This window comes from Thunnus albacares, chromosome 11 (genome assembly GCF_914725855.1).
Source record: "Thunnus albacares chromosome 11, fThuAlb1.1, whole genome shotgun sequence".
Taxonomy (NCBI): Eukaryota; Metazoa; Chordata; class Actinopteri; order Scombriformes; family Scombridae; genus Thunnus; species Thunnus albacares.
This window is the reverse complement of record NC_058116.1, coordinates 7,794,582-7,822,046: the sequence shown is the minus strand read 5'-3', so window position 1 is coordinate 7,822,046 and position 27,465 is coordinate 7,794,582. Positions and strand designations below refer to the sequence as shown.

At 41.8% G+C, this 27,465-nt stretch overlaps 1 protein-coding gene across 1 annotated transcript in view; it reads left to right on the top strand.

Moving 5' to 3' along the window:
• The window catches only part of satb2 (SATB homeobox 2), a 46,269-nt gene extending 19,042 nt beyond the window's left edge, over positions 1 to 27,227 (top strand). Inside the window, exons 4-14 of the mRNA XM_044366637.1 lie at positions 4,743 to 4,869; positions 6,092 to 6,215; positions 6,967 to 7,069; positions 8,561 to 8,611; positions 8,693 to 9,285; positions 10,418 to 10,630; positions 10,870 to 10,956; positions 11,753 to 11,905; positions 13,686 to 13,880; positions 24,236 to 24,421; positions 24,542 to 27,227. Coding sequence (XP_044222572.1) covers positions 4,743 to 4,869; positions 6,092 to 6,215; positions 6,967 to 7,069; positions 8,561 to 8,611; positions 8,693 to 9,285; positions 10,418 to 10,630; positions 10,870 to 10,956; positions 11,753 to 11,905; positions 13,686 to 13,880; positions 24,236 to 24,421; positions 24,542 to 25,021 — 2,312 coding nt within the window. The 3' untranslated portion in view covers positions 25,022 to 27,227. The remainder of the gene's footprint in view (positions 1 to 4,742; positions 4,870 to 6,091; positions 6,216 to 6,966; positions 7,070 to 8,560; positions 8,612 to 8,692; positions 9,286 to 10,417; positions 10,631 to 10,869; positions 10,957 to 11,752; positions 11,906 to 13,685; positions 13,881 to 24,235; positions 24,422 to 24,541) is intronic.
• Positions 27,228 to 27,465: the final 238 nt, after the last annotated feature.

Sequence of the window (27,465 nt, the reverse complement as noted above, 5' to 3'; positions counted from 1 at the left end):
CCACACCAGGGGCTTCAAAGGCTAGACTAAACGGGACATCACAACTCGACACAAACAAAGCTCCGAGAGTTGACTTAAGCTCTGTTCACTTACAGTGTACACACACACACTTGTAAACTTTATTTAACCCATGCACGGATGCCTTTGCACACGCTCACACTAAAATTTACATACACTTGGTGTAGAATACAATGTAGTCATGCAGTATCACAGACAAAACACACACACACACACACACACACACACACACACACACACACACACACACACACACACACTTCCCCCAGCTTCTCTCAAATGAATACTTTTTGTTTTTTAAAACAAGCGTTTATGTTAAATGAATAATTTTTGGCTTAAATTATACATTTTTTCCCCTGCGGTCCATGACCAAAATTACACAGAGTCCCAGCTATTTTCTCCCTGTTTGAATTGTGTCCTGCATTCTTGTGTCCCAGCGGTGTATTTAAAGTCCCAGCTGAGGACCATGGCCTTTCTTTAATTAGCTTAGCCCAGTAATTAACTGGGAGATATTGTTTATTTCAATTATAAGGGTCTGAAGGCTTTTATAGAATGGATGGGCGCAGACCTGTACTTTACGGCTTTAGTCAGTGAACAGTTAACAGTGGTCAGTGAGAGAGTGAGAGAGAGAGAGGGAGAGAGCATTGTTGCAGTGCCACGTCTAAAAGGCCACAAAGGGTCACTGCTGCAGACCATGTCAGCAATTTACTGGACATCTTAGTTTAGACCTTTTGTGAATTGTAGTCTTGGTCCTGTCACATTTGAGTACCACTTTCTTACAGAGCATTCTTCTTTACTTAAACCGTATTTTATTTATTAATTGTTAATAAATGATTCATTACTGCTTTAAAAATCAGTACCAAACATTGATAAGAACAATCTTACTTATTTGCCATGATCGGTGAAAGCAGCAACATCGCTAACAAGAAGTCTGGAGGGGCAATAAAGACAATCATATAAAAAAGAAGCAAGTTTTTAAACATATTACACAAACTATCAATTGTAAACATTCACCACAGTTTACAGATCAGCCTCCTGGTTCAGATTCAACCTACTGTGTGCTTGCAGTAGTGCGCACATGGTTTTTCTGTGTGATGAGTGGTGACTGAATGCTATTGCATGTTTCTTGCTTCATCAGACTTATTGTAGAAATGTTGCGTGTTCCCCTATGTCAGCAGTTACTTTGGTAAGTACAATGTTTTCATAACGTATAGAAATGATGGCCAAAGCTACAAAAAGTCATGAATTAATTCTCAATTCATGACTTAGTAACATATAATTAGACTTTACTTATTAAGACTTGATGGGTCAGGCTGGGAATGCAGTTCTCTGAAGATACATCTATGTGGGTCTACACAGAGACTGTTATGGGTAACTGTAGTTGACAGGTGTTTGCACAAGGAGCTGATGCACATAACTCTGACACCTCGACAGAGCGTTGTGCAGACCTGAGTGTCAAGCAAGAAAACTCCTATCAGGAGGCAGGTTAGAAAACAGAAAAGAAGAAATACATAAATGTTCTAGCCTTTATTAGAAAGTGTGTACATCATTATTAATGGGTCAGAGAGTTATTTTCAGGTCAGTAAAACATTAAAATGATTAATTAAAATTAATAAAGCTAAACTTACAAACCCTTCATGAAGTATGCTTCAATAGAAGGTATAACTTGTTGCAAGCCCAAGATGGCGTTTCCTTGGCAGAGGGCTTGACCTCTTGCCCACTATTTTACAAATGAGCGTTTCAGAGGCATTTCAGAAGTGTTTCAGAAGCGTGGAGCGCTCTCTGAAATGACAGCATGATGTTTATCAAGAGGAGTTCCTCAGGGTGGAATGGTGGATGATGAGTGAGTGATGGTGAGTCAGACGTATGGGGTTTCCCTGTGTGTGCGCCACGGGTGGGACCTGGAACGAGTTTGGAAGAAGCCCTGCATGCCTGTACAGGCTGCTGCGACCATTAAGACTTATTCTAGCATGGGACAATGGGATTACTCTGTGTGCACGTGTACATGTGAGTGTGTGTTTGCATGCAGGCAGCCATGCGTGCAGGCCTGTGCGAACATTGACAAGAGGAGTCAGAGACATGAGTGTGTGTTTGTGTATGGATTTGCGTTTGTGCGGATGGGCACACTCAGACATGAGCCAAGCCACTAGCCGGCCACATAAAAGCATGTCTCTGGGAGGTGGAATTTTAATGTGGAAATGGGAACAATGATTTCTACTTTTAAATGTGGACAAGAAGCAGAGCCCATTGAACAGCAGACCAAAAATGATGGATCAATTATTAATGTGTTTACCATCACACTGTGAGCGTGTGAGTGTGTGCGTGGGTGAGTGTGTGCTTGCATGCAAGCTGGTACATGTACATGTCCACTTCCCTGTGTGATGTCATGAGTCCTCTGTGAGTTTGTGTTTGTCTGCTTATTCACGCATTTGCTTCCACCCAGCTTGGCATTAGAGAAATTGTCAGGGTTTATTTTCAGATGTGTGGATGCTGCCTGCTCAAGATAGCCAGAAGAAGCACCCCCGTACCTGAATGGTTACTGCGCATGCCACATAACCGCAACGTCCCTAATTTGATTCCAGCCAGGGGCATTTGTTGCATGTCATACCCATCTCCCTCTCCCCTTGTTACCTGTCTGCCTCTTCACTGACCACTATCCAATAAAGAAAAAGATAGCCAGAAGAAACAATTTCTTTGGCTGCATGTGTCAAAGAAAGAGAGACAAAAAAACAGAAATCAAAAAGGTAGACATAGCCGAAGATGGGCTCAATTCTCTCCTATTCTGTCACATGATCGCAGTATTTTATTCCATCTCTTTAAAATGTATTTTATGACATCTTTTCCCTACAAGAGGTATACAAACACAACTCATTTTCACGTGATACTGTAGATGAAATTGATGTTTTCATATGCAGTGACTTTAACTTAATATGTGAAATATCTGAAAATCACTTTTGCCCCAGTCATGAAATGTGTCGTGAGAAATTCCCATGTGCACGTTTTCTTATGGTCTTTATTTAATGAAGGTTTTGACAGCATCTAACAGAGAACTTTAATATTATAAAAAGAACAAAAAAAAAAAAAAACAACAACTAAAACTGACATGCTATAATATCCGGTTCTGTTTGGATTGTTAAATGCTGTCTTGGTGTTTTTAGGTTCATCTGGGGGTTTTTCCACTTTGAGCGGTTCAGTCCATTCTGTTCATAGTGTATTAAATGATGTTCCCTCTGTATGACCAGATAATGAAGAACACAGTCTGGCCTGGCTGGAATCAAAGATATAACTGAGCTATAAACACAATGAAAGGAAGAAAGGAGGCTAGAAAGATCAGAGGGGGGTTGGAGGAGAAGAGAAAGCAGAAGAAAGGAGGAAGAAAATAAGAGAGGAAGACATGGGGGGAAAAGGAGGGGGGGGTGGGGGGGGTAGTGAGGAACAAGGGGACAGTAAGAGAGAGAGAGAGACTTCTCAGGACCCATCTGGATCTCATTTAGAGGATAGTAATGTGATTAGCTTTGTTTAGTTTTCACAGCTCCAGTCCCCATGAAAAACCAGTGTGCATATGTGTGTGTATGTCAGTGTGTGGTGGATGACCTAGGTGAAGTGTACTTGTGTGTGTGTGTGTTTATATGTGTGTTAAAGACATTCAACTAGATTGTTCAAATCAAGAGGCTTAAATGAGATATTTACAGGTCACCAGCATATCATTAGACTGCAGAAACACAAACACCTACTAATTCGTAAACACACAGACACACACACATACACACAAAGCTGCTCTTTTCTGTGTGCAATTTTGGATGATTATGGGTGGCTTTTGCATTGACCCAGATCCCTATTAGTTACAGCTTGAAATACAAGTTAACCCAATCCAAAGGTAGCATTTTTAGCAGGGCCATTTGCAGAGTGACTCATGACATTGTGTCCATTCCCTGTTTGTGTGTATACACTCATGAAACAGTTATTGTAAGTAACCAGGACATTGTTTTAGAAAAGGAAAAGAAAGATGCTGTTAAGATTCTACAATGTAATAGTTCAATGCTTTGAGCAGCACATTTGCAGTTCCATTTACCTCCATTATGTTTGGGTGGTGACAAAACTTCCACAGATGGATGGCTACTGTAGATCCCACCAGGGCTATAAAACTTCTGACAGATAATGTTAAAATGCTAGCTGTAGCTCTCGCTGCTTCACTATGAAAAATGATGGATTCTTCCTCTACAACTGTGGCACAGTAAAATATAGTTATATAATGTGTCTTTAAGTGGCCAACAACTTCTATTGGCAACATCAACAGTCCTGAGGCACAGTGAATGTGTTTTACAGCGAAATAAGTGAGCTCACAAATGCATACATTTAATAAAACAGCTCCACAGTAATAATTCATCTGACTGCTTAGGAAACACTTATTCAGGTTAAAATTACTTTGACAAAGAAATAATGGTAGTCAATGGTTCACTCTGATATATTACGTGTATCAAGTAGATTAAAGTATCTGAAAGTTGATTCTTGTCTTACTATTTGAATTAGAGGTTCCTTGGAAGACGACTTAAATCTAAAAACATATGGTGTGCTCTGGAAAATGGTTTGAAATCATGTTAAGTATGCTCAGTTATTCATTTGGCAGATGCTTTGTACAAATGAGGTACAATCAGTTGATGACCTAAGAACCAGTAAAGCCAGCAGTGCGGTCCTTTGATGACTCCTTCCCTGTCTCTGTCCAGGCATCATCAAGGTGGGAAGGTGGAACCCTCTGCCCATCCACTTCCTGACTGACGCTCCAGAAGCAACAGTGGCTGACATGCTGATGGAGGTCTACCACATGGTCACACTACGCATCCAACTACAAAGGTCAGATTCAGTTTTAAAAGTCATATGTCACAGGTTACAGTTTTCCAGTATTCAGGTCTAAATCCATTTATTAGATTTCCTGAGAGACTGTGTGGCAGTCACCAGTACTGCTCTCTTGAATATGAAAACAAAACAGGAAAGAATGCATGACCATATTTCATGGACACAGTGAGGCTTTCAATCCATACACAGTGTGCGGTTGCATTGAATCAGACTCGGTTCACTGGGTGGCTGATGTCATTGCCGTTGATTACAGTTCAAGAATCTACCAAATTTATCAAATGTGAAAGCAGCAATATTGAAACACTAAAGCTCCAGTTAAACAATCCAGTGGGGATTTATCTATTATCTGTCTCCGTCAGGGAGAGTCTGTGTGCCAGGAACTCCTTCTTCCCTAGAATAAGTGAAGCAGGGTCTTGATGGACAGATAAAAACAGATAAACTCCAGATGAGAGGGTTATTATTGTTATCGTCTTGGCACATACCAACCAGGTTTGTTTACATGTTTAAGTATGTATCCATGGTGATGGCAGAAGTTTTGCACACTTTGTGCTCAGTGTTGTAATGATTTATTTGAGGTTAAAATAAAATAAAAGTAGGAAGAGTCCAGAAAGATACGTGGAAGTAGTGGTTTGGGGTTGAGGTTAAGACGGGAAGCATGATGGGTTGATGGGGTTTGGGGTTTATTTAGGAATAGTTGGACATTTTGGAAAATACATTTATTCACTTTCTTGCAGAGAGTTAGATGTGAAGATCGATACCACTTGGTAAATATGAAGCTGGTGCCAGCAGCCAGTTAGCTTAGCTCAGCATAAAAACTGGAAACAGGGGGAGACAGCTAGCCCGTCCAAAAGTAACAAAATCCACCTACCAGTACCTCTAAAGCTCACTAATTAACACATTTTCTCTCATTTGTTTAACTCATACTCTTTCAAGTCTTTATGCTAAGCTAAGCTAAGCTAACATATTTACTGTACTGACAACAGCAATATCAAACTCCTCATCTAACATTCAACAAGTGTATTTACCAAAATGTTGAAATATTCTTTTAACAATATAATGAATATTGTGCAGTGATTATGTAAAACATCATGTATAATATTGTAAAACAGTTTTGAAGTTGTTGTTTTTTATGACTAATCCTTTTGTGTCTCAACTTATTAACCTGATGGAAGATGGTGTAACTGACTTCTTTGGCTTGATGTGGTTTTGGATGTTGTAGTTTTTCAAAGCTGGAGGACCTGCCCTGTGAACAGTGGAACCATGCGACTGTCAGGAATGCTCTCAAAGAGCTGCTGAAGGAAATGAACCAAAGCACTCTGGCCAAAGAGTGTCCACTGTCACAGGTAAAAATTGGCGACACACCAACACACAGCAACTTCAACTTCATCTGCACCTCAAAATCATGACAGTCGTCATCAGAAAATTGCTTATCAGTTCAATAATCCCTTCTGATATCTGCCCCTCAAAATGTTTTTTACATCCACTTTTACACTGCCAGCTGTCAGCAGCAGGTCTGACATCACATAACCTGATTAAAGACTTAAATCAGCCCCCATGAGACGCATTTGGGCAATTATAAATTTAGAAACAAATTCGTCATACATTGTATTGATTATCACTACATGTTAATCAAACTCCACCCTACAAGATTCAGCACCATCTCCACAACTTGTTAAACTCCCCAGCTGCACGTTTAGTCCTCTATCCATGTCTCATAATGACTGGTGTGTGAGATTTATGTGTATGTGTGTTTGTGTGTACATGTGTGTGTGTGTGTGTGTGTGTGTGTGTGTGTGTGTACGTGTGCGTATTGTGTTTAAATGGAGTTCTGGTGGGGGTGTTGATCGCAGCATCAATTGCAAGCATATGTGTGTGTGGCTGGAGATTCCCTTTCTGCACTGTACTGGCTCGAGTTTCCATGGGTGGCTTCCAATCATGATTAATGTTTGTCTATTTCTATTGTGTATGTGTGTGTTCTGTATACGTGTGTGTGTGTGTGTGTTTATGTGTGCCTGCCATGTGGTTGTTGCGTGACTGTAAGCATTTCATATTATGTTGGTTATTAATTATCATTCCCTTCTCTTGCTCTTGCAGAGTATGATTTCCTCCATTGTGAATAGTTCCTACTATGCCAACGTCTCCACTGCCAAGTGCCAGGAGTTTGGTCGCTGGTACAAGAAGTACAAGAAAATCAAAGGTGAGCTGAATAGTAGAGGGTGGTTCCCATCCTGGGGGTTGGGACCCAAATAAAGGGTTGCAAGAAGATTACTGAGGTAAAAAATAATAAAAAACAAATCTCTACTACTTAAAATTCAGTCTCCTTTTTGGACCTCTCTATAACGTTTGCCTTTTTTGGTACATCTATGGCACTCTAAAAACTATCCAAATTAAACAATGTGAGAAGGGAAAATCACTGTTCAATTGTTTCTGATGCCAGTGGAGATTGTTGAGATTGAAAACAACATGAGGAAATTGAAAGTCTTCTGTTTTTCAGTAACACACATCTAACAAACACACATCTAATGAAGACATCACATGATCACCACTCTCTCACAGTGAATGGATGAACATAAACACAGCAATTGCACAACCGTTCTGTTCAGTAAAGAGATGTGACGTCGCTCTCATCATAGAGTAAATGAAAGCATGTAAACACAGTTAACTGTGAGGAATATAATTCAAACCTGAACAAGTGCGATACATCCATCTAGTGCTGCCGTGGTACTTTCAACGGGTGAAATCCAACACTGAACTATAAATCATAACCTATGGATCCTGATGGTATTCACATGTTCCATTCTTCCATATAACAACAACTCTGAGCTCTGTATCCTCGCTGCTATACTGTGGCCTGCTTTCAGACACTGAACTCCCTCCACCTCCTCAGCCTCCTCTTGTGTCAACATGTAGTGGTTTGTGCAACTTGTGATGAGGGGTAGAAGTTAAAATGACTTTGTGTAAAAGGTTAGGAACCACTGCTGCAGAGAAATTCTGCAACTTAGTCCTTTGACTTTTCTCAAACAAATCAACTGTAAAAACTCTTCTTCCCACTAACTTGTCAGGATCATCCCATCAACCACATTAGCTTGTCACACTCCACCATTACCTCCTAGGAAGATACACTATAATCATCACATGAACCTGAACAGAGAGAGGGATAGAGATAGAGAAAGTGAAAGAGCATGGGGTAATAGTGGAGCCTACGGGCTGACAGAGGAAGGAGCATTAGGTTACGTTATACTTGGCATTTCCACTACTAGTACTGCTCCTTAGCTGGCAGTGGGTAACACATACTGCTCTGCTCCAGATGTCACATCCAGAGGTCACTGCTGTCTAATTGACTGTTATGACAGTCAAAGCTAGTATAGGTAACTTTTTAAGGTATAATGATAGGATAGATGAGGACTGCTCTGGGCCATTTGTCCTTACAGTCATATGTCATGATCTGCATCAGTAGATGGAGTTTGCCCAGTTGTCCAGGAATTGGAGATGTTTTAAGTTTCCATTATTTCTGAGCACCACAAGGATTTCTGTCTCACGTCGGGTTAGAAGTTGAGCCTCAAAGTTCACTCTGTTGATTAAATGGACTTAGAGGTTACATTGTCTCAGTCATTTATGTACATCGGCATGAATACAACACCAGGACATTCCCTTCTGACTGACTTTCTGTATTTGTTTTGTTGAGCAGTAGATTATCTGGAGAAGATGTGGTCTGGACGAGATCCTGCTGACATAAAAAGTAAGGAATCTTTTCAGTTTTTCTGACATTGTGTTAATGTAAAGCTGTTTGTTTCACTGCACTGTATCCTCTCCTTTCCAGTAGAGAGAGACAACATGGCGGACTTCTGTGTGCTGGGCCAGAGACCTCCTCCTCACTTGACAGGCCTGGCCCAGCTCAGTCACCTGGGAGCCAGCAGTCCCCTTCTAAAGGCAGGATCTGGAGACCCCCAGGCGCCCTCCCAGCCACCTCAGCAACCTCCTCTTCCCCAGCAACAGCCTTCACCCCACGGCCCCCTCCACCACAGCCCTCCTCTCCGTACGGGCCAGGTGCCTCCTCCGCCCCCTCCACCCCCGCCTGGTGCCCTTCAGCCCCTGCTGGGACCAGGTGGGCTGCTCTCCCCTCAGCTCTCCCCGCAGCTGGTACGTCAACAGCTCGCCATGGCCCACCTCATCAACCAACAGCTAGCTGTTAGCCGCCTGCTGGCCCACCAGCATCCCCAGGCCCTCAACCAGCAGTTCCTCAACCACCCGCCCATCCCTCGGGGTTCATCCAAAGCTGGCGGTGACCATCCTGGGAGCAACCCCTCGGCCGCTGAGGTCTCCTCTGAAATCTACCAGCAGGTCAGAGATGAGCTGAAGAGAGCTAGTGTCTCCCAGGCCGTGTTCGCCCGTGTGGCTTTCAACCGCACACAGGTAGGAAAACAGGACAGACTGTGGTCAAGAAGGTTAGGAGAAATTGGGAAACTGTGGTGGTGAAATTCGCAGAGGGAGTTGAAGGGCAAGGAGATTCATCAAGCAGGGGAAAGTGTAGCCTCAGATAGTTTAAACAAGAAAGAGAAGATGGAGAGGGACTTTGAGAAAATCTGAAAATGAATATATTGCATCCCGCGTTGGCTTTGTGGCAAGAGCAAAATATCCCCCTGCTGCTTACTGAGCTACATTTTCTAATCTGATCATAGGTCACGTTCATGTCAACATATCAGGTGAGAAGAGATAATTGCCGAATTTGATAGAAATAAATGGCGATTGACGTCACTGATAGACTTATAATTTTTCACACCAGGTTTGGCTAATTTTGTGGTCACCCACCTTGTGGTATTTTCAGTAGGATTAATGGAAGCGTGGCAGGGTAGCTTGCTGGGTCATTGAGTCTGCTTTCCCGCCCTCGCAGCAGCACAAACACCTGATGCATTCAGGCTGTGCTAAACTGGTTACTACACGCCCCATTAGATCAATGTAATGGGAGATGGCTCATAGACCTACTAGTATAGAGTAGAGGCCAGGTGTGTTTTAGTAAGTTTTGTGTGTATGTGAATGTGTTTGTATGAATCCATATGTGTGGTACAGACATGTATGTGTGTGTCCAATACATTTGTCAAAACTGTACGTCTAAGGCTTACTGTTTTCAGTTTTGACCAATTCCCACCAAAAAAGTAACCATTTTTTTAAAGTATAGATATAAACTCTGAAATTTACCTAGATTTTAAGTCCTAATGCACCCAAAGGTATGTTTTCTTCCCTGCATGTTTGCACCACAAACTGTACAGATTTTTTTCCAAATTTCACCAAATTTGTAACAGTCACCATAAGAACTGAAAACAATGGGCCCCCTTCTATATATCATATATCTCCAGTGCCAAGCATCTGCTACAGCAAATGCTCAATCATCCCACATTTAGAAGGAGAACAAGCATTGGGATAATCCACTTCACTGCTCATTAGTTGACCAGTTGACATTGGTGATTAAGGAAACATTGAAATGAGGCATTAACATGTCCTTCTTGCAAAGTTAAGGGGTTGGTGTGTGTGTGTTTGCATTGATCAGGGCCTGCTGTCAGAGATCCTGAGGAAGGAGGAGGACCCTCGCACCGCCTCGCAATCCCTGCTGGTGAATCTAAAAGCAATGCAGAACTTCCTCAATCTGCCGGAGAGCGAGAGAGACCGAATCTACCAGGAGGAGAGAGAGCGCACCATGAACCCTTCAGTCGGCCTTCCTGCCTCCAACTCCTCAAACCCTGGTGCTCCACGCCTCTCACAGGTAAAACCAGCCTACAGGTAGTCTGGTTGATTAGCTTCAGGTCCCCAGTGCTGCACAGGCGACCATGTAGTAAGTTTTAACTGCAGTGTCTTCTCACACTTTGCATCTGCAACTGCCATGTGGCACCCAAACCCCCCCCCCAAAAAAAACTGTGGGATTTGTATAAAAGCTGCAAATGTAATCACAGTGATGTACGTGCTTAATTTTTAACATGCCATGTTTCCCGTGTGTGTGCATAGAAAGTGTGGGAGAGGAGCTTGGATGACCAGATAACCCCTGATACCTGGGCCTCCATCTGGAAGAACAAGACTAAGATCTCCAACTCAGTGAGTTATCTACAATCTTTAACTTGCCCTCACAAAGTAGGTTACAGCACATGAAGCACTCAGTTTTTTTAGAGCTAGTTTCTCTTTTTTTTAATCTTAAATTCCATTTATAATGGGACAACAACTTCAAAGCTATCATAGGAGCATATTGTAAACATAAAGGACATTATACAGTATTTAGAAATTTCTTTCCATCTGCACATAACAATTTAGCAACGTCAGTGATAAGACGCTCTCTCTCTGATGTCAGGGCAAATGCCCATTCATGGCTCTGGGTGAATTTGTGTGCTATTCTTATTATGTCTATGTAAAATTATCTCAGCATCGTTTACACTGCGGGAATGTAAGCTAGCTGGTCTGTACATGTCTTGTGGACAACTTCAAACACTGTGTATACAAGCTTTCTGAAAGCCAATACATGTTCATTCAAACAGAAACAACAAAGAAAGACAAAAGAGAGGGACTTAATGACTTTGATCTGTAAACAAATGTCATGTGGAGACGTGTGCTGCAGATGTGCTCGCAGGGAACGCTGCGTGTCTGTTCTTGGAGCAACTTACTCTCAGCCTGATCATCAGCTGATAACGTTTCCTCATATGTATACACAAGATGTGGTTTTGTGGATAAATCTCTGAGTAGGTTTAAATAAGTTCTTTAGAATTTCAAAACTAATAGATGGGATGCCTTTATGATATTTATTTTTTATCCAAGCTTTCCTCTTAAAAGATTAATCATACAAAATCCCTTTAATTTGTACTTCCTGTGTATTCCATCATGTGTCACTTCTCTCTCCCAGCCAAAGCCTTCTGGCCCGGCCCAGGACCTCCCGCTGAAGCTGGAATCACTGGTCAACATTACGTCAGGCATCTATGACGAAATTCAGCAGGAGATGAAGAGAGCCAAGGTGTCCCAAGCTCTGTTCGCAAAGGTGGCCGCCAACAAGAGCCAGGTGAGGGAGTGAGTGGAAACACGGGAGCCACAAAATGTCAAGTCTTAGATAAAAGGCAGGGAAATCAATATCAAATGTGTCACATTCTCATTGTTCAAATATATTACACCATGTTTTCTCCATTTATCAGTTTTCTCTTTCTTGTTTAATCACATCAGCTGTGGGACTAGTTGATTGACTGATTGATTACTTCCTCATTCAGTCCTCTGCTGTTGTATATGAACACTTAATATTTCCTGAAGCGCATGCCAAACCCACCCTCTCTCTACATTTTGCCAGGCAATGGAGAGGTTTGCTAGATTTGATAAATCTGCTAGACCTGCCAGAGCTCACACTGAAAGCAGAAAAACATTCTCAAATTTGTGCATCACACAAGCGTTAGATAGAGATTAATGAGAGACAGAACAACTATTTGCAGCGACTGGTACAAGTATGCCAGAGGAGACACGTGCTTGTTTCCCTCCCCAGACCACTAGAGAGGCTGGCTGAGTAAGGGACCGAATATTAAATTAGAGAGAAAATATAGAGAAAAAAAGTATACATTTGAAAATATCTCAAAGGATAAGTTCACAGTTCTTGCTGGCTGTAATCATTCCTCTAAAACACGAGAGGAACAAAACACAAATGATTTATTGGTAGACAGAGACGGTGGAGGAGCTAAATAATTCTATTTAAGGGACAAATTTATTCAACCAGTGGGTTGTGTTTCAGGGCAGCAGCATGTGAGATACCAGGTGTAAGTGTGGGCACAGCAATATGCGCGGTGTGTGCATTTTGTATACAGTATATGCGCATGCTTGTGTATTTGCGGTTAGCGAGGTCCCCCATGCAGGTTGGTGGGTCTGGGGGTGGCTGAGGGTCACGGCTCAGTGCACCCATCTGCTGCAGCTGGCCACAAGGACAGAGAGAGAGGAAGAGAGAGATGATCAGGCTATTAGCGGTGCATGCTGCCCGAGGTGGCTGGTTGAACACAACAGCTGGTGTCACAAACTGAACCAGTCTAGCAGATATAATTGAATCTTCTCTGTCTCTCCTTCCCCCATCTTCCTTTCCCACATTTACTTTACACGCCCTGCACATTCACAACTTTTTCAACTTTTTTCACAAAATATAATACTTCTTTCGTCTCCCCGTGTTTGATGTTTTTCTTGTCTGTCGTTTTTTGTCCTGCAGCCCACACTTCAAGTTTTCCTTTTTTTCTTTCTTGATTCTTATTATCCTTCTTCAAACAGTGTCATTGGTAGTAGGTTGTACGATTCTAGGCCCCACAGCAGGAGAGAGCCCATGTAAAAGGTTCATGAAATAGAAAATACTAGCCCACAGTATTTTGGGGGAACAGAATTCCCTTCCCTCCAAACTCTATTTAGTAGTCAAACATCTTGGGATTTACTTTCTTGCTGAGAGTTTGATGAGAAGATCGGTACCACCCTTGCATCTGTACAGTAAATATGAAGCTACATCCAGCAGCCCGTTAGCTTAGCTTAGCATAAAGACAGGAAACAAGAGGGAAACAGTTAGCCTGGCTCTGTCCAAAGGTAAAAAAAAAAAATCTGCCTACCAACAGTGCTAAAGCTCACTAACTAACACACTTTATCTCTTTTGCTTAGTCTGTATAAAAACTGAAGTACATACAACAGTATTTCTTGATATATAATTTTTAAACTAAGCATATAAGCATATTTCCCCAAATCTCAAACCATCTCTTTGACATCTGCCTGACTCCACCTCACTCTTTAACCCCCACCTTCTTTCTCCATGTCCATCCGTGTCTCTTCTCCAGGGTTGGCTGTGCGAGTTGCTCCGGTGGAAGGAGAACCCCAGCCCAGAGAACCGCACTCTGTGGGAAAACCTGTGCACCATCCGGAGGTTTCTGACGCTGCCGCAGGCTGACAGAGACCTGGCGTACGAGGAGGAGTCCAGACACCATCACACAGAGAGACTGCACACCGTCCTCCACCTGCCACAGGACACACAGGTAAAAACCAGACATGAAAGCTGACATTGACGTGCATCTCGTATCTCCATGTCTATATGAGATATATGTATCCTAAATGGGTTTTATTAGCACCCGGCATCTCTGGCAAACACATTGAAAACAGATTTCTGGCAACGGCATCTCGTCCCATAATATTTACATCTGTTGAAATTGACTGTAAACACCTTGTCCTGCAAATACCCACTAATAGCATATAGCATATAGCATAAACATTGCATATACTGTTCAGACACACAAGCAATCACTCATTTGTACTGTAAATCCACTGACTGAAGAAATACAAAACTGTATTTCTCCACCCTCTGCAGCCAATCATGTCTTTATTATTTATTATTATTTGCTCATTATTTTTGTTCCTTTAAGTTTGCACTGTACTGTATGTACTGTATGTGTGCACGAGTGTTTGTGTGCGTGCCCCAGTGCATTGAAGAGTAAACAGTGTTTCTGGGTGGTGTGGCACTGGAGGAAATGCCCCATTAGTTTTTGAGGAGGGAGGCTGAGGCTGTAGGAGGTGCCGAGGGAGAGGGGAGATCAATGCAGGAAACACACTGACATGCTTTCATTAGCCGTCCTACTGTCTGTTACAATGATATCCTCTGAACTCAGCCTGCCTGTCTATCTGTCTGTTTCTCACTGTCTTTTTATTATTCTTAGGCTGTAGAGATAATACCTTATCTGCTATTGATTTAAAGTGGCAGATACCACAAAAAAGAAGGGTGAAAATAAACACAACAACACATATTTTCTTCTTCCCTTGCCTTTACAAATGCAGCTCTTGCTGTGTTAGCTCTGAACATTGGACTTAATAAAACCAAAATGAACATAGTCCCCCAATTTTACAGATAAAAATGAGCTGCATACTTTAAAATAAACTCAAGTCATCATAGTTAATAAACCCTTTGCAGTCACAGGCTGAAATCTACGATGAACAAACATCATCAGATACTTTGTCTTTTACCTAATGATACTCTGCTAGTACCATCTTTACTTCTTGCTTTCTTTTGGGGCATTTTGCCCTCAGTCTGGTCTTTAGCAAGTATAAAATACCTTCTCATTTGGATTGAGGTCAGGTGACTGACTTGGCCAGTTAAAAACAATCATCAATTTGGCCATGAAAACCTCCTTGGTTGCCTTGTCTTGATGTTTGAGAGGCTCATTGCCCTCATGCATTGTCCTAAAACTGAGATTTGGCAATGTATAAAAAGAGCAAAAAGCACAACACTTTTCACTTAACATAAAACACCCACAAACATCTTTAACAATGAAAGTTAGGGCAACCACACAGTTTTATTTTATATCCAATCTGTTGGAGTCCAGAGCCAAAACAACAGAAACTATGTCACTGTCCTTCTACTTACTGACTGCACTGTAAAAAGGTCAAAGGTCAGTGTCATCACGCAAACTGAATTCAGTGCTTACTCAAATAAGCTTGAGCCCTTGTCCTCTGGTTGAAAGATAGTCTCTCTAACCACTAGCCCCCACCCTGTCCCCCAATGCAAAGCTATTATATACCACATACAGTATATACCATATGCCATAAATCAAAACCAGGCAAATGCTGAAACTTCCCATTTAGTATCTCGACACGAATCATATGGGTTGTTCTGCAGCTCCACCCACCTCCAGTCTACCACCAAGTGATTTTTCTCTCTTCCCATTCTGAGCTCTGTATTAAAGGCCGATGGGAAGATGGGGAGGAAGCTGTGGTGGCACCATTAACACATTCCTCTGCTCCTCTCACACTCTCAGCTAAGACTAAAAATAAAGTTTACCCTCATAACGCCCATGTTGTAACCTCGCCACTCCTCAACCACCCTCAGAGACACAGAGCGATGAACTGTGGTGAAACACTGGTGATTTATTAATGGGAGATGAGGTGTGTGTGTGTGTGTACTGTATGTGTGTATTCATGTTGTCTGTCTTCAGACCCCCCCCCCCCCCAGGCTGTCCAACCTCAGGCTCCAGTCAGCCTGCCACCACAGACCACACATGTGTCCCATCTGCCACACATGCACGTACAGTACACAAAATCTCACACTGATAGTTGGTAATGTGAGCACTCTTTTGTGTATGGACAATAAGAGGGTCTCTAAAACTGTAACAACCAACCACAAAATACATATGAAATATGAATGTAGTGCTGCCCTCTGAGGCTGTACAGTAAATCCACTCAGTGATGTGTGTGTGTGTGTGTGTGTGTGTGTGTGTGTGTTTGGACTGGACTGTATGTACAGTAGCGTGAGCCATTTCTGCATGTAGGGAGCTCTCCGACTCTCCAACTGTGTTACAGTGTGTCTATTAAGTCTGCAGGTGTGTGTGTGTGTGTGTGTGTGTGTGTGTGTGCGTGTGTAAGTAACCCCAGCAGCGTCACATTTCTTCATGACTGACACGGTCCTGGTGCTCGCTCCACAGCTCTTATTCATACGGCTTTTGCAGTTAAGTGCGTCCCACAGCTAATTTGGCAGAGTCTGCCCTTATAAATAATTTCTTTATTGTTTTTGCTAAATTGATTTCTGCTGCAAGTCTGGGGGTGTTTATGTGCATGTGTATGACCACTCACGGTGGCTGAGACCCCAGGAGTGGTGGACTAGAACAAGGAGTAACAACTACTGTGCCCTTCCTCCTCTATGTGTCTCACTTTAATCCAAAGGCGCTTCACTGACATCACATACAAAGGTGCTTATTGCCAAACCAAAAACAAATTCCTCTTGTCAAGACAATGAAAAACTCACATCTGTCTTTTTAGGTGATTATCAGATGTGCATTTGAGTTACAGATGTTTTCCAGCTATGTTCATTAGATCCTCACTGCCCAGTAAATGCCCACGCCCCCAGTTTATAACACAAGCCCTCTGTTAAAAATGTGTTGTAAAAAAAACTTTTGGAGAGCTCCTTCCAAAGCCACAATATTGCCTTCACCATCTGTAACACTTCCAACGAAGAGTAAACAGATCTTGATGTGTAATACCAGGGAGTGCCTCTTTAAAAGATAACATTGTTCTCTATAGGTTGTTATACCCTTCATCTCTTGGAGACAAATCATTGTCATCAATCGAACATTAGCAGGCCTTTTTCACTGAGGATATTTTGACACATCATAGTAGGAAAAGCACAGGTGTAAATAATAAAATTGATGATGGCTGGATTCCATTTAGCTGCTTCAGTTACAGGGTCCTGGTATTGTGAATGCTGGCTCGTTGTCACACTGCCATGGCTTACTGGGGCACTTGAATAGAGCAAAGCCATTGTTAATGTTATTAGTAACACCTGTGCTTTCACCACTGTGACAAGTCAACGTCATGACAAAGGCCTGTTGGCTTTGTTGATTGCTGTTGAAGGGTGTGGGAGGCAGCTGTAGCTCATGTTGTGGAGCAGGTTGTCCATTTATTGTGATTTTGAACTTAAAATTGTTCCAAACGTATGTGGAGGAAAAAAAAAAAAAGTCACTTTGGACAAAAGTGCTAAATCAGTGTAACAACATTCCACTTCCACTAGTCAAAAGTTTGGACACACCTTTTGACTGGTAATGTGTATATATACATATATAATTATATATCTAACATCAATTTAAATTCCACTTTAAATATGAAATGCAAATTTATTGTAGTCAGCAATAAGGTAAATATGCAGGATATAACAAGATCCAAAGCCTGATATAGTTCATCAGGCGAAACATCAATGAGCCACACTATTGCACTATGTCACATGTTCCTTCATTACATTACAACATGGGCACTGTTTATTTTGAGTCTATCCCACATATCATCCACATCCACCATACCACTCACCATCCTACTGCCATAAATACTTACTTACTCACAAATTCGCTGCTGAAAATAGTCTCAAATAAATGCACTCTTTAACATTTGCGAGTAACATTTAATAAAAATTACAGTGCCCAGCTGTTTAAGGGGATCATTTTGCTTTTTTTTGCATTTGTGACCAAATTTACATCTTCAGTAGGAGCCAAATGGACTTGTGGCTGAAACCGAAAGAAAGTCTGGGGAAGTCACAAATTATTGAGATGGACAAACACATTGTTGTTTTTGGCCTTTAGTGGGGTTTGTTGACAATAAGAAAAATATAGAATATTCATCAATATTCACTAACACTTTATAGATAATTTCCTTAAAAATGTGATCCAAAATGTCAATATAAGCTCACCAAACAGAAAACTCTCCATGTAAAAACACAGAACTTGAACTCATGGTTTAAGTGGTTTTTACCATATTATTAATTTCCAATAGACACATTTATAGAAGGTCACATCATATGCAGTCTTCATTCATTCACTTTGTGAGGAAGTACTTTCTTTCTCCTCTCTGTCTCTCCAGTCTTCATGGCATCCTGGTGGCCTCTTATTCACTGTTGCAGGGTGGAGTTTGGGCTTTTTGGCAAACCACAATTAACTTAATTGTTTAATTGCAGATAAATGGAATGAATACCACACACAGTTTGAATGAAGAAAATATGCACCAAAGCAAGCGTGTGCATGCACATACACATACGTGTATGACCACACAGACAAACACACGGACGAACGTGCACGCGCACATGCACACGCACACACACACACACACACACACTAAGCTGCACTCCCAGCTAGCCTCAATAACATTACGTGTATACAGTTTTTCATCAAAGAAGCATTATTTTACAAAAAAAGGAAACTGCAGTGACTCATCTACTCCTTTAGCCTGGTTCCAGTCCTCATGAAATAAACCACACACACTTATTCAAATGTAAGAGACAAGAGTGAGTGAAAGAGACAGACAGACAGACAGACAGACAGAAAGAAGCAGAGAGAAAGAGAAAAAATACACACTGATTAACAGGAAAGGTGAAGTCATGCACAAAACTAACAGAAAAGTGATTTTTCCTACATTACATATTTATCTCAGTGTTAATGGTGTCTCTGGTGGTCACACACTGCACCCCCACCCAAAACACACACACCAACACACACAGGAAAAGAGAGAGAGAGAGTCAGGGGCCCTGGAGGACCAGAGCTCATTAAGGAGAAGATGAATATTTTATGTTCTATAATTCTTTCATAGTCCTGCACCGTAATTTGCCTTGATTTACGTTTAAAAGAAAACTTTTTCATTTTACTGCAGTGCACTCACAACGTTGCCAGGAGAGAGAGCAAAAAGAGGAGAGAAAGGGAAAGACTGAGACGGAGAGAAGAGGGGAAAAAAGAGACGTTTTTCAGGAATATTGAATCACGACATGAGAAGAGCTGGTCTGGCCGCGGGGCTCCAGCGCTTGTGGTTTGGGGAGAGCAGGGCTGTATTGTGTTGCGCTGAAGTGACATGCAGTTTCTTCCAAAGTGTAACGGTCAGGAGTGGGAGGAGTAACGAGGAGGGGAGGGAGGGATGAAGGTGAAAGCTTCGGATGACATAGAGGGATACAAGTTAAAAATAAACTGTGAGATTCAGGAATCAGCGACGAGGTTTTAATTTGTTCAGAAACAAATTACACTCAATACTGTGAAGGAGTAGAAGTAGGAATAACAACATGTGTTACAATCTTCTGCACATTACTCATTTTATACAACACGAGTAAGCATCCAATGGAGACTGTCCCCACCAGAAAAATGACGGCATTGCTCATTATGTTTACCTGACTAGATGGTCGTGTGATTATGAAAACAAAGGAGGAAGGTGCATGACATCATTATAGCAAAAGATAGAGGGCTCAACAAAGCCAGTGACTTTGAAATGCCACTATTCTGTTTCATACAAACAGTCAGCATTGTTTTATTTTAACCGCGACTACGACCTTTCCCTGATCTTAAGCAAGTAGTTCTTCTTTTAACTGTGATCTTTGTCTGACCTTGGTTAAGGTCAGACCTATGATTTTACCAAGTGCTTTTTCAACCCAAACCACCATCTTTCCCTAACCTTAACCAAGTAGTTTTAAAGCTAACCAACCCTTAACCATAGGGGTGGAAGATTAAAAAGCAGCCATATGAATCACTTTCATAATTTTCACATGCATTTTGAGAAGCACCAACAAAATGATGTCACTCTGGGTGCGCAGGATCAAAAGATGGTGATATGGGTAATGTTGGCAAACATTGACAAACAACCTATTGTGTCGTGTACTTTGACGCGATTTGTTGGACATTGATATGTGCAGTTTCCAGTGACACCCTGCACCCTCTTTACCCGCATCTCTGTCCCAAGGGCAGCTGTCCCAGAGATGGTAATCATGATCAGTCCATGACTAATTACAGTTTTTACCGATATTTACAAAAAGAGGCAGATTAGTTTAATGGTTTTCACCTGGATATTATGTGCCTGCACATCAAAAGTTGTTGAGTTGCCTCCTGTAAGAAGATGCTGATTACATCTAAAGTCATTCTGCTCAGAGCTCAGAAAAAGCTTCCAGTAAAAGACAGTGACGCGACAAATTGAGAGTTGCTGGTTATGTGCCAGAGTCACAGTTTTTGCACGATTGTTATTGAAACAAATTATTACAGATTTATGCAGCAGTCCATATTTTTGTATATATTTTGGAACAGATGGCCCCGGGTTGTAAAAAATGGGGAGCTACAATGGGAGGGACAGCATGAAGGAGGAGTGAGGGAAATAAGAATGGAATGGTAGAGGTGGAGGAGGACACAGAGAGGAGGTGGGGGACTCCTGGCATCCACCAGTTTTGGGCTGATTTGGACGCGGAGTCATGTTGGCTTGGCAGAGACCCACTTCATTAGTGTCCTGATGCATTAGACCTGAGGAGAGAGGGAGGTGGAGGAAAGAGAAAGTATATTAGGGTAGTAGAGAAGAGCAGGAAAAGACACTAGACGGGGAAAAATGGAAGGTATGAAAGAGGAGTGTGAGAAGAAGAGAGAGTTGAAGGAAGAGAGACAAGAAGTCCTGTGAGATGAACTTTGAAGGAGCCAACCAGCCCTGTGTTTGGCTCTGCTCTCTAACATCATCATTAGTGCATGAGGGAGACCAGGCCCCGCCATCAGTGTATGCATGTGTGTGTGGCGATTGATCCAAGAGTCCTTGCTGTCAGCCCAAATAAGCTCAGAAATGATGAAGGTCTGTGGATGGGGGAGGGTGGGGTGGGGTAGGGAGGGTAGGTTTCACAATCCTCTCCATGATTTACCCTCAATTTAGTTATTAAGTGTCTCAGTAAGTTTGTAAGGGGAATGTTTGTGGCTGTGTGGTCCTCATTAGGGCAGGAATAGATATATTTTTTTTTTCTGGCCTATGTCTCTAAGTCTCTCTGTTGTTGGTTTTCCAGCATTCTTACAGGCTTTTCTCAATATCTAAAACCGTCACTTTGCGTGAAAGAAAGAGAAGACGGGGGAGGGAGAGAGAAAAATGACAAAAAAGGAAAACCTAAAAACCTACTGAATTCCTGTAAATTGGTCATTCCCCCCCTGGAAATAAAGCCCCTGCGAATGAAATTGGAGCAATTTCATGGTCTGGCCTGCCCTCAATATTATTTAAGTAATACCCTGTTATTATTGAAGAGAGGGAGAGAAAAGCGAATGACTATTATCTTTATGTGGGTCCTTTAATTTTAATGCGCCACAGATTTATAGCTGGGCATTCCAGTGGGGAGGCCCCTCCCTGCTCTTAAAGCGAGCGGGCGGGACACGACCACAACGCTCTCACAACAGCCACTACCTTCTGACAAACAACCAAAGTCATCACTTTCCCTCCCAACACTTCATCCTGCCCTCCACACTGCTGTCAAATAGCCCTCACACTGGCTGTCAGAGGATCCCTCTCTGTCAGTCAGAGTTCCACCCATCAGAATAATAAACACATTTCCACACCCACCCTCATTGTCTCTATTTATAATCATTTTCTCCTACGCCTCTTTCTACAGCTTCTAATCCCGTTTGCTCAATTTTCTCACTCGGTCTTCTATCTTTGGTTTTTCCGCAAAAAAAGAAAATAATTTCCACTCAGGATGACGTGAAACATAAAATTTTTAACAATGAGCCTCATGGTAGCGCTATAGAGGAGAAGTCATGGGTTGACCAAAGTCACTAGAGTTCATCCATCCACTACTGAGAATTTCAGTCTGGATCAAAGTGGTGGGTGGCGGTAATTTGATTATTTTAAACAAGGCTTTAATTGGATTTTCAGCTGACAGTTTATAAAATTCACCTGAAATATTATGAAAATCAATCAGAAGGAGTTAATATAAGTCAGTGAAGGACAAACACAGTGTTTTTGATAAAACAATGGATAGTTGGTCAACTTGATTTAGCTTTTTGAATGCTAGTTTCTATCATTACAAAAAAGAAACTACTTTGTGTAGTAACTACATGGTTTCAGCAAACAAAAATGATAAGTTGAGTTCCCCAAAGATTGATTCTTGAGCCTCTTCTACTTATTCTTGTTCCCAATGGCTCAATATACACTGTTGAAGGAAACTATGTTATCTACATAACTAATACGGTACCTGATAGATAGATGATAGATCAATAAAATATATTACTTATAGTCAGATTGCAATTGTTCATGAAATCATATTGTGCACGGAGTGTTAGAAAAAGAGAGATTATCATCTGAAGACAGGCTGAAGACAGAAGACAGACAGAAGAGAATAGCGACAGCGTTGTAGGAGAAAGCAGATGATTGAGCATCATCTATGTTGTAAATGCTGAGAGTGATTGCAGCACTTTCTTATGGGAAAGTGTGTGGTAATGTCCAGTAGTCTGGAACCTGATAACCATTCCTTTTATCACCAAGGTCATGATGTATCTTGTCTTACTGGCTTTGCAGTTCTCGGAAATTAATAATAATGAAATTAATGATAATTGGACAAAAATTAAGCAAGGAGGTTTCCATGGAATGATGAGGTAATGCAAACAGTCAGGTATTTTCCTAGCAACGCTGCCTAAGAATTAGACCAATTAGTCTGCCCTGTGTATGGACATTAACCAATCAGTAACATTTTATCCCTCTAACAGGAGCATAGTGTACTAGGTTTAAAAGAATATGCCAGGAAAGAGCTCTTGTTCCTGCATTCTTAATCCATTTGTGTGTCAGATCTGTATATTGCACTCTCTGTTATCCGAAGAACAAAAGTTGCGTGACACAAAAGTAAAGTTCTGTCCATCTGTAACTCTGTTTTGGTTTCTATGAACCTAGTAGTGGATGTTTGGTAAAAGTGATTGAATGTACTAAAAGTGTATACAGTTAAACATAACACATTTGTGGTTTTTGGTCATTCTCAGATCACGGCACTGATTTTTAAATTATATTATTTTCTCATAAATCACTGATTGGTTTATATGAGGTTGTTCCAGACTGTAAGTGACTGATGGTTTGTTTACTGTTCTTAAAGTTAAAAATAAGCACCACAAAGCAGATTTTTGTTCCTATGTATTACATATCTGGAATAATCAGATCTGAGCACTACCCAGACTCTAAACTCTTTGGAATCAAAGCTGAAAATGTTTCTACCGCTGATTTTACATAATTAAATTTGGGGCTGTATTATATTATTTTTATTACTATGCATATTTTACCTTTTCATTATTTTGTAGATGTTTTACTTTTTCACTTGAAAGGTGGTGTATAAATAACTTGCCTTGTCTAATTTGTGTGACGTCTTACTAAACCTTCAGTATTGCAACAGTGTTTATTTAGTAAATTTATATAAATAGTTTTATCAACTAGTGTATCTCATATTTAACATTTTTCCTCCCACTATCAAAGTACAACCACTGCAGTTGTTACGGGCCTAATCTAATTACTGATAGAAGATGATTACATTTCTTTGTCCTCTCTCTCCTTCTGCAATCTGTCCCTCTGAGTTTTTGAATGAGCTAGTTAAATAGTGAACGGGTGTCATAAGTTTGTAAATGAGAGACTTCCCGGCAGACAGGTGGTTGGCGTTTTACTAGAGCTAATCTTACACACATTAGGTCAAAGGTACACTGGGCACATAGCACTTTGAATGCCAGCCTCAGAGCTGGTTAATAGACGGTGACACTCTGTGAGCTGTGAAACACTTGTTCTCACCCTCGCTTCACCCTGCAGCCCTGGCTACTGTGTGCTGGAGGAGGGAAACAGGTTACTGGTTGTTTTATAAGGATGTGTTGCATCATACAAGGGTCCTGTAAGGTACAGAATATACTTCGTACATATCGTTTTATTCTTGTTATGAGCATAATAATGCATACATAAATGAACAGAATACAGAAAGAAAAAGAAAAGATAAAAGACACATTGTGCAGCTTTGGGTGGTAACATGGTTACCATTATTTCATGTGTTTACTTTAAAACAATTCCTGGCTGCAGTCTTGATCAGGGGTCACTGTGCCCCATTAATCAGCTCTTTTGTCTTTCTCGGCAGGCACTCCACAGACCACCCCCAGCTCCGATGAAGGAGCACCGCCTGTCTCCAATGCGTGAGGAGCCATTACCTGCCCCGGTGAATGAGGAGGGGTCACAGAATGTGGGAGCAGGGGCTGCAGGTGGATGTCAGCCAGGCAATGTTGGCAGTGCCGGGAGTAACAAGAAGCCACGATCACGCACTAAGGTACAGTTCAGGACAATTTCTCTCTCAGGACCTATAAAGTGATCATTCTTTATTGTGTCTCTTGGCTTTACCAAACATTCTCCATCTAACCTTCCTGAATCTTGGCTGTGTGCATTTTAGATTTCCCTGGAGGCCTTGGGTATCCTGCAGAGCTTCATCCAAGATGTCGGCCTGTATCCAGACCAGGAGGCCATCCACACCTTGTCGGCACAGCTTGACCTGCCCAAGCACACCATCATCAAGTTCTTCCAGAACCAGCGCTACCATGTCAAGCACCACGGCCGCCTCAAGGAGCTGAGTGAGGGAGCTGCAGCCAGCGGAGGTGTGGATGTCAGTGAATACCGGGAAGAGGAGTTGCTTTCGGGCTCAGAGGACCCAGAGTCCAGTGAGGACGGAGCTGAGGAGATCTACCAGTCCACAGAGGGGAGTGGTGGGAACCAGCCCCCAGCCTCATCCAGCTCCAACTCCAACCAGTTGTCCTCGGGGACCAACATGGCTCAGGAGGAGGGCAAGGACAAGGGGCATGGCCGGCCTGGTGGCCCCCTGGCTCCAGGGAGCTCCTCATCCAGTCCCAGAGAGCAGGCTGACTACCAGAGGTAGAGACTGACAGAGAGGAGAGGATGGAGAAGAAGAGAGAGGGAGAGGAAACAAGACAAAGAAAGAGTCTATGATAATGAAATGAGGAACTGATAATGAATTGATAAATGGAGTGCGGCTGTATAGAAACTGTGAGAGATAAATGTCTACGTAGGCACACATTAATCAAGAAAACAATGGGCTGAAATACTGTCCATCGCTGAACTGACCACACACTCTTTATCATGACAGTCTCATAAATCTCAGACAAACATCTGTGAAAACCTGTTTTTTAGAGTGACAGCTGTAATTTACCTCAGCAGAAGACAGCAGGTTTGCAGTGTGCTGTGACACGGCAGTGATTGTGTATATGTTAATGGTTTTTTCCAGCAGGAACATTTAAATAAGTCAGTCACAAACTCTCATTAAAAAGGTTGCTGCTCATGCCTTCAACACACAACTAGACACAAAAATCTTTACAACCAAAATTAGCGCAGGACTCTCTCCTAATCAGCCAATCTCCAGCAAAAGGCACTCCAGAAGAACTGTTCTCCTCCTCTGTCTCTAAAGTCTGAGCACAGTCACATAGGACATACTCCCTACATGCTGGGTTGAATTCACCCCGCTGAGTGACATTTATGGACTGGATCCTGGGGCCTTCTGAGACCTCTACAATCCTATAAATCCTCAGGACACACACTGATGTTGCTAATGCTGTCGCCTGCCTGAGAACTCGGATGGACGGCGGTCGCTGTTCACCTTCGTTTAATTTGCGGGGATAAAAGAAATGACCACCCCCCAGATGCTGCCCTCGCCTCACCATCACACTCCAGAATCACTACCAGTCCTATGAAGCACTTATTGTTCACAAAGATATTTTGTGGATGTGTTGTACTCTTGCCTCCCGCCGCTCCGTACCTCCTCTCGATGGCTCACAAAAAAACGGTGAGGGTTGAAAAATGACTCATGAGAGGAGCAGCGGACAGTTTTGCAAGAGGACCGACATCAAGAGGATGTGGCGTGGAGGGACACTCGGGCCTGTGTACCCACGACTCTGAACCCTTTCTGGCTCCACCCGCGTCTGTGTGGCGAGAAAAATGTCAAGAAAGGAAGGACAGAGCGGAGATTCAGCAACCAAACAATCAGTCACTTTATGTGCGGTAGTCCATCCCTTCCACTCTCCCTCTCCATCTCACTCTCCCCCTTTTCCTCTCTCTAATTGGTGCCCACAGTCTTGTGTTTCACCACACCTACCCGCACTTAAACTTCACCAACCCTATTTATTGCTATCTTTATCCATGATTATTATTATCATTATTGTTATTATTGTTGTTATTATGGTTAGAATTGCAGTCATTGCGTGCTATTTTTAGTTTTTATTTCCATGGTTTTAAATATTGGTTTTCGGAACAGGGCGGTTATTTGGATAACAAGAGACATTAAGAGCGCTCTGCCCTAAAAGAAGGGGAAGACAAGGAGTGAAAGAAAATGAAAAGAAGCAGTTACTGAGTGTTATTGGGTTAAAGAAAAGTCCTGTCATGTTGTATTATTTTTATAGTTTGGTTTCCCAAAAGTAGTAAATGAGATTTGGTAAAAAGAGAAATAGTAAAATAAGAAAGCGAAACTGTGCTTTTTTGCTGCAGTTGATGACAATCTACTTTTTTGAGCCATTACAGAAATGTGGCAAGTTTGACTCTATTCTTCACTTTTAATGTCTGTAAATACCCAAAATGGGATAAATTGTTATTGATATACATCTATTTTTTATTTTGCTGAGTGACTTTAGGTGTTTGAGCCAGTTTGGAGTGCCAGAAGAGTGCTGTCTTTTTTTTTTTTTTTTTTTTGGTTGTTTGTTTTTTTTGTTTTGTGTCTTTTTGGACAACTCAGTGAAATCAGTTCATTTCATTGTGCCAGGCAAATCCAATCACAAGAGTATTTAAAAAGAATTCAAACTGTTTTTTTGTTTTTTTTTGTTCAATGTCTGGTGCAGTTGTGTAAAAATATGTGTTCAAAACAATATCTGAGAGCTGATAAGTCTCCTGTTTGACCGTCTTGATTGGCTGCTACACTCAACCAGATGACCTGCCTTTTAATTATTATGTCGATCACTCCGTATGATATTATTGTGCTTTTCTGTATGACAGGAATCAGGGTTAGACTCAAACGCAGTTCCAATGAAATCTCAGTTCATTCAGTGTTGAAGTGAATTAAAAATTTGTGAATTCAAAAATGGACTGTTTTTATTTCAAAAGCATTTCTTCACCTCACTACTAACACACACACACACACACACACACAGACACACAAAGACACAAATATTGTATCTGGGCCAAGCTGTCCTCCGAGCCAATTAATTAAAGGTCTGTGTAAAGCCACAGGGGCTGGGGTTTCTAATAAGTGCGTGGGGAGTGACAGTAATTCACACAGAAACTCAGCCAGCTCTCTCAGAGTGGCTCTCTCTCCTGTCC